Source organism: Arachis ipaensis, chromosome B6 (assembly GCF_059453495.1).
Source record: "Arachis ipaensis isolate K30076 ecotype BB chromosome B6, ASM5945349v1, whole genome shotgun sequence".
Lineage (NCBI taxonomy): Eukaryota > Viridiplantae > Streptophyta > Magnoliopsida > Fabales > Fabaceae > Arachis > Arachis ipaensis.
In genome coordinates, this window is record NC_142441.1 from 150,742,005 (window position 1) to 150,750,339 (window position 8,335).

The following is an 8,335-nucleotide window of genomic DNA, read 5'->3' on the forward strand; positions in this document are numbered from 1 at the left end:
TAAATTAATGTTCCACAACTTTTTAACACCAAGGGTGAACTAATTTCATATATATTTTAGGTTTTAAATTGCTTTTCTTTTTGTGCTAATTGAACCATTAGCATTCTAATCTGATTATCAAGAACTCAACCTGGATAAAATCTGATAAAAAAAATATCTTAATTATTATTAGAAAGATTAAAATACTAAAATTAACCATAAAAAAATTAAATGTTGTTAAAATTGACTATAAAAAATTTAAAATTAAGTTGTACCGATAAAAGATCATTTAAAATTTTGGTATTTTAGTCTTATTAGAAAATAGAAATCTTTTTTTTTTTTTTAACCGTATCCTTCAATACGGCAAGCTAAATACTAATCCGTTGCGAATCGGAACTTCGTTTAAGGGTATGCCATTGACCAATTGATTACTGTATACACAAGGCAGAATTTAAACTCTCGATGACGATGTTTATTTAAGCGGACTAATCAGCTAACCATTAGACCAACTCAACTTGGTTAATAAAAACTTAATTAATTAACTCTTTTTTTTGTCCATAATATGTCGATATTTTCTAACTCGACAGATTAATAATTAATTGTTACGATTTATCACTAAATAATAAATTATTGTATGTACAAACCGAAATTCCAACCGGACACTTATTGAAGCCAACAAATGAACCAATTAATGGAGTCATATTCCTTTGTAATGCTCTACTTGAAAAAAAAATGTTGGTGAGAATTAAAAATTGAAGACATAAAAGTGGACCAGGCCCACGAATAATTATGTGGGCCAATGATATTACAAGATCCTATTGAGGAGAAATTGAAGAACAAAATACTTATTTGTGGCAATAGCCGAGCAACAAAATGAGTGATGCCCAAGTGGATAAGCCATTTGGAAATTCCGTACATCAGTCCCATCAAATAATTGAACTAAAACCCACTTCTCTTTCTATTCTTTTTCTTGCCTCGCCCTTTCAAGCTCATCATATTTTCTTTTAATTGTAGATTTTCAATTTGAGATGTAATGAATAAAAACCTGTGCGTTTTATAACGGAATTTTATTAGTATGACTTATGGAAAGTATACAATAAGAATAATGTTAGAGAACCAATCTTTTCAATTAATATTAGTCAACTTCTTGAAAGTTATTTTATTTATATTAAATTTTAAATTTTAAATCATAAGTTTTTAATTTTACATTTTAATTTATAAATTTTGAACTCTAAAATTAATTAATATTAATCAATTAAAAATTAATTATTTATAATTTCTCATAAAATGATGCATTTTCCTTCATCTAACTAGCCAGCAATAAAATTTAAGAATTTAAATAGATATTCAAGTAGGGGTTGACAAATTTAATTGTACTAAGGATAAGCACAAAAATTTAAAAGTAGTTTTTCAAGATTTAAACTTTTGACATCATAAATAGAATTTGTCTAAAATTAATCTTATTATCATTAAATTAACTCGTTTTTTATTTTGGCTTCATTATTCATGTATTGAAATTATATAATTTATTTTTTTATTATGGGATAGAAATACTAATAATTTAACTGAGAGTTCAAATATAAAATGTCATATGAAAGTAACTCACTTCTTATAATTTGTTTAGATGAAATATAAGACTTAATTCATATTATTTTATTGTTAACGTACGTGATCTCAAATCAATTCATTTACAAATGCAAAATTGAATATCATTTCACTATTATTTTTTTAATTGAATTCAATTTTTATAGATCAAAATTATCCATTTCCTATGCTAAGCAATATTCTTACAAAATTAAGACAAATTCATCAACAAAGACAATCCCATGACCCTGGAGCATAGTGAACCAAACACAAATATTGAGGAAGTTAAAAAAAAAACTATATTCATATATATTATTTAAATAAAACATATTAAAATATAAAATATGTATTAAACTTATATAAAAAATAAGATATAATAACTGACTTAACGAAAAAGAAAAAAACATTAATGTATTAATATATAATTTTTTGGGTAATTTATATTAATAAATTAATTGAAGATTAATTTTATACAAATATGAATAAAAGTTGATTACGCATTTGTCTTAAATAGATTTATCCAAATCGAATCAGGTAAGCGCAATTTAAAAAAAATAAAAAAGAGTTCAAACGTTTATTATGCATAATTTGATTATGAAAAAAAGAATATTTTATTGTAAAAAGAGAATGAATATATTTAAAAAAAAAATGTTTATATTATTTTTTATTTTTTTTATATATTTTGTTACTGTAGTAAATTAAATTAAACTTATTCGATTCAATATCTATATCTTATACAAGTAATGATTAGATTTATCAAGAGATTTAACTCGGATATAAAAATGATCCAATGTTTCTCCAGTTTACATGAAATTAATTTCTACTAAATTTATTGATATAAATTATCCTAATCTTTTACTAAAAAAAAAGGAGACTGTGCATCACATGCCAATCACGTGCATATATTAGATTCTTATCCTTTCAACTAAAAGTCACAAGAACAAAAAAATCAATTATGGTCTAAATTTATTATCTTCATGTAATTAAAAATTGTCAAATAATATTTTTAGTCCACTATATTTTCTACTATAAACGGTATATTAACAGAACTACACGTAATTTTCACCCTTAATTAATCCCCACAATAAGACCCTCCCAAACAAAGATCCATACGTTATTTGCCACGTGTCCACACCCAAACCTCTTGTCTTTTCTTCTTTTTCTGCCTAGCTAGTACCTACGTCTTTTAACTACCACATCAGCGTTTTCCTCACTCTACACTGTTAAATCAAAACTAAACCAACAACCTTCACGCGCGTACTTGTACTTCACGCGCCGCCGCTAAGGAGAATTGAGAGCTATATCCAGCTGTCGAGCAAGGTAGGAAGGAGCACTGAGGTGAGGGAGGTGCCCCTCGGTGTCGAGCCAAACCACCATGCTAGGTCCACCAAGGTGCTCCTCCATGTACGTGGCCACCGTCGCCGGAACCGAGTGGTCCCTCGCCGTCTGCATGATGCAACAGGGGACCTTCACCAAACCTAGGATACCCCGAAGGTCGCTGTTGAACACCGTCCTCGATACGAAAAGCGTTATGTCCGGCCTCATGTTGAAGAGTGTTCTAGAAAATTCCCTAACTGCCTCCGGCACATCCGCCCCCACTGCCAGCGGCGCGAAACCACACACCCACGCCTCGTAGTTGGCCTCCATTGCCGAAAACACCTGCTCAATTTCACCTTGCTCAAATCCTCCATGGTAATCCTTGTCGTTCAAGAACCTTCGCAAAATATAAAATAAAATAAAATTCAGTCAAATAGATTATCAGAAAATCAAAATCCGTTCGACAACATCTCAATAATTATATCTCTCATTCCAGATTATTAGATTATAAATGTCAAAAACTTATTTTTTCAAAACTTAAACTTATTTCTATTCATAATAATGTTGTACAATGGCATTAAAATTACCCAGCATAAATTCATAATGTAAGAATTTAAGTTTAACTAATTACATTAACATTTCAATGATGACTTCTAGAAACATTATTATAACCACCATGTACCATTATCTGATAATGATTAAATTTTTTAAATAAGTAATTTTGAGAAATGAATTTGTTGAAAGAGGGAAACTAATAATCAATTAAAGAAAAAAGAATTTATAACTTGCAGTTGCCAGCTGGATACTAAAATATAATTGAGAGATTGATTGAGGGTTACCGAGGGGAGGCGCCGATGAGGATGAGCTTGGAGAAGAGTTCGGGGCGGCGGATGGAAGCAAGCATTCCGATCATGGCGGAGATGGAGTGACCGACATAGGCACAGCGAGTAACGCGGAGAGCGTCAAGGATTCCGATGAGGTCATCGACGTAGGCGTCAAGGGAGGTGTAACGGCGGTAATCGAAGTAGTCCGGATTGACGCTGCCGGCGCACACGAGGTCGTAGAGGATGACGCTGTAGCGGCGGGTGAAGTAAGGGAGGACGCGCTGCCAGGCGGATTGGTCGGTGCCGAAACCGTGGGCCAAGACAAGGTACTTGTCGCCGGAACCTTCTACGCGCACATTCAGCGCGTCTAAGATTGAGGTTCCCATCTTGAGAGAGAGAGAGTGATTTGGTTTTGAAGGTTTGGAGTTATATGTGAACTAAATATTAGGAACAGTGAATTTTTAGTTACCCCTTGCTTTTGGACTTTTTGCTTGGTTCTCAAAGAGACTGTGATCTGGTTAGGTAGTATTTATAACTGGCTGCCACAATGAGTGTTACCATCAGATCCATCTCTATGCTTCTTCTGCTGTTTTTGGTTTAAAAGAGTCAATCAACCAATAGTTAATAGTTTATTTTAGTTAATATATATTATAGGAAATATTTTAAGTGCACCGGGAGTACCGGTGCACCAGTTGTTTTAACTGTTGACCTGAATTATAAAAAATATATATAATATATATTAATTGAAATCAACTATTAAAACAACTGGTGCACCGGTACTCTCGGTGCACTTAAAATATTTTTTATATTATATATATTTTTTATAATTCAAATTAACGTTTAAAATAATTGAAATATTGGTACTCTTGGTGCACTTAAAATGTTTTCAATAAGTTTATCTTAACACTTCTTTTAAACTTGAAAATGTTCATTCATATTTTTTTTTTTTTTTTTATTCTTTTTACTAGATCACCGAATTAGATGTAGGTTTGGATTGACATTTGCTAAATTAAAATTTAAATAAATTTAGTTTTACAAAATTAATTTCAAATAAAAGTAAGTTTGTAGTAATATAATTTATATTTGTTAACTCTATATAAATTGATTTTGATAAAATGAATATTATTTAGATAATAGTAGTTAAAATTATATTTAGATAAATAATTATTAACAAAGACATAATATTAAATTATAATACTATTTTTTAAGTATGTTTAATTTTTTATATTTTTAATATATTTTTATATAATATTTTTTTAATATTTTTTGTATTCTTTTTTTAATATACTACAATTTTTTTATTATTATTATTATTTGTGGTTAATTTTTTATTTAATTTGTTTTATCTAATAGAATTAACCATTTATATTATGCTTGTAAAAATGATTTTTTTTTGTATTATCCTATCTTTTTTTAGGTATATACATAACAACGTTAGTTTTGTTTATTTTTTTTAATACTTTTTGCAAGGTCTTTTTATAGTACGCTTCCTATTCTTGTTTTTAGTACTATTTTAAAAAATTATAATAATGAAGCGTACACAAACATTATAATAACAAATTTTATAAAACCAAACTAAAATAGAATTACAAAAGTAAAATCTATATTTTTTATAATTTTTTTAGTATTTTTTTATTTAATACTATTTTAAATTATAATTTTTTATTACTTATAATTTTATTATTATGTTATGATTAATTTTTTATTTAATAATATGACAGTGCCTTTGGTGCCTTTGTTAAATCCTAGAAAATATTTTTTTTACATGTATTCCATGTAATTGTACTTTGTGGTCAGATCTACTTTCTCTTGATTCTCAACTGGTTATTTAAATTTAAAATTTTATAAATAATTTTTTATTTTATATATATATATATAATTTAGGAAGGGTTTCAAGTGTACCGGAAACACCGGTGTTCCAGTTGTTTTAACCGTTGAGCTGAATTATAAAAAATATATATAATATATATTAATTGAAATTAAAACAACTAGAATACCAGTGTTCTCGATACACTTGAATTTTTTCTATAATTTAATCTTAGAGAGCGACATGAAAGAAAAATGGCTCCATGACTCCATTCCTGTTCAAGAGTTGCCAAACACTCTCACATGGCAAATTAGTAGGAGAGATGACGACATATTGGCTTGGTTAAAAGAAGTCAAAATAATATGTTTGGTTTAACTTTCCTTTTAAAAAGAATAAAACTTTATAGTTACACATGAATCTACTCTTACATAATATGTTTTAATACATATTAATAATATAATTATAATTAAATAATTTCTAATGTCATATATCTTCAAAATAGTTCCACTTGCTATATGTTTCACATATAAAAAAAAATTCATGGTCTCATTCATTGCGAAAATTAAATACGTAAGTAGTTTGTATAAAAAAATTAACAAGTAACTTTAGATAGTATAATACTAGTACTAGATCATAAAACTCCTTTTAATTTACCTTCGGACTAATGAATTTCATATGATTAACGGAAAGATTAAGCTAATCTCGAAAGCAATGTTAGATTTTAGAGAAAGTTGAAGGGGGTATGACAATAACGATGATGACGACACGTCGACACACCTAATTATCTGTACGGGCAGGCAAGTTCAACGGCAAAATTACTTTTGACTTTGTACACCCACCATTTGCATTCTATTCTTTTTTCTTTTGACTTTCAACATATTGTTACTAGCTAGGGTTTTTCTTAACTTTGGGCTAAATTTTTTGGAGGAATTTTTATTTAAATAAAAATTTTTTTCAACCAAATTGGGTTGGTCTGTAATTAGTTTATTAGCTCGCTTAAACAAGTGTCGAATGATCGAATCTCACTTTGTGCATACAATAATCTATTGGTCAGCTACAAACCCTTAAATAAAGTTCAATATTGCGACGGATTAATCTTTAACCTGTCGAGTTGAGAGATATTGTAAAAAAAAAAAACATAAGAATTATGTTTATGCGTATCATTTATTAATTTCCCAAGTAGTGTTATTTTATAGACATATATTGTAAAATTAAGGTGGAAAATCATATTTTGCAATGCCAATAAAATAGTTAAATTATACAATTTTTAGTCTTTAATCTTTTATTGATATTTATGTTTTAAAACTAACAGTGAATAAATAAATCAATAACTTAAAAAGTAGATTCGAGTTTAAATTTTTATGCCATCTTAGAGAGGACTATAAATTAGAATCAGTTTTCAACATTAAAAGTTTCAGTAATTATATATTAGATTGCAATGAATTAAATTTTTTTTTAATAAATTTTGAAAAATAATTAATTGTTCTATTTTAAATTTATAAATTTGTATAAACATATATTTTTTTTTTGTTTTCAATTAGAACACAAAATATATATTTTTATTCTTATTAATTTTGATTTTTTTATATTTTATTTGAATTTAAATAAGTATTATTTTTATCTATTAAAGTAATTGCACAGAAATTGTTGAAGAACAAAAATTGTACAAATATATATATAGTTGATTTATATCAGCGAAATATGCCGAAAACATTTGCATATAGTCAATCAGATACCCTAATGATAAAAAAACATAAATATCTCAGATTTTAAACAAAAATGTAAATATTAGTTTTTTTTTAATTAAAAAACCTAAGTTTATTTGTCATATAATTATCCGAATATTTATTTATATTGTAATAAAATTTAATTTAATTATGCTATTATATTTAATTTTATAATTAATTTGCATTAAAATTTTTAGATACAAAATTGCTTAATAATAATGTTGCATGTATCTTGATAGAACAAACTCATTTAGTAATCTATTATGAATAAAAGATTAATTGATCTGACGTATATTATATACACACTCAAAACTAAAAAAAAAAAAGCACATTTGATGAAATGTAATATTTTATTGGCGAGAGATTTAGATAAATATATAAGATTAAAAATTTAACCTTAACTGTCGATGATACATTCATAAATATTAATTATACAAACCTAATTTCCTACCAAAAATACCTAAGTTTATAATTTAAAAACTCTAAACGATTTAGGCCGACGGCGGTCCATTTGGTCCACTGACTTAATTAATTTTGTTATATAAATCGATATCTTTACGTGTTGGGCAAGATAAACTTGGTTTGTTAAATATATTAAGAGTGAATAAAGATTCTCTAGAATAAAAAAAAGTCGATAAAGTGATAAAATAAAAAATTAATTATTATTAATTTTATAATTTTTATGGAATATATATTTTATTATTTTGATTAAAGAGTGATTAATTTTTTATTTTATTATTTTATTAATTTTTTTACTTTAAAAAATTTTAATCCATTTAGAACGACATTATATAGTCAATAAATTAAATTTTATTATTTTAAACTAATACTTACTACTTAGCTAACAAACATATTTTCATATATAATATCTAAAAAAATACGAATTGATAAAATATTGAATTCTAAATCTTTAATTTTAAATTTTAATAATATAAAAATACAATGTTATTCGAATTATTCCAATGTATATTTTGGAAGTTAAATTAAAAAATAAAAATATTATTTACACACTAAAATTAGTCACTAAAATTATTTATCAATATATTTATATATAAATACATATATAATTTAATTTATTTTTAATATATATTTATATT

The 8,335-nt window shown here is 26.3% G+C and overlaps 1 protein-coding gene across 1 annotated transcript; it reads right to left on the reverse strand.

Annotated features, from left to right (window-relative positions):
- Window positions 1-2,505: 2,505 nt before the first annotated feature.
- LOC107605618 (alpha/beta-Hydrolases superfamily protein) lies at window positions 2,506-4,221 on the reverse strand. The gene is made up of 2 exons (XM_016307554.3): window positions 3,720-4,221; window positions 2,506-3,277 (listed from the first exon to the last, which is right to left on the reverse strand). Exons 1-2 carry the CDS (start codon window positions 4,088-4,090, stop codon window positions 2,845-2,847), a joined length of 804 nt encoding a protein of 267 aa, XP_016163040.1. The 5' UTR covers window positions 4,091-4,221; the 3' UTR covers window positions 2,506-2,844.
- Window positions 4,222-8,335: the final 4,114 nt, after the last annotated feature.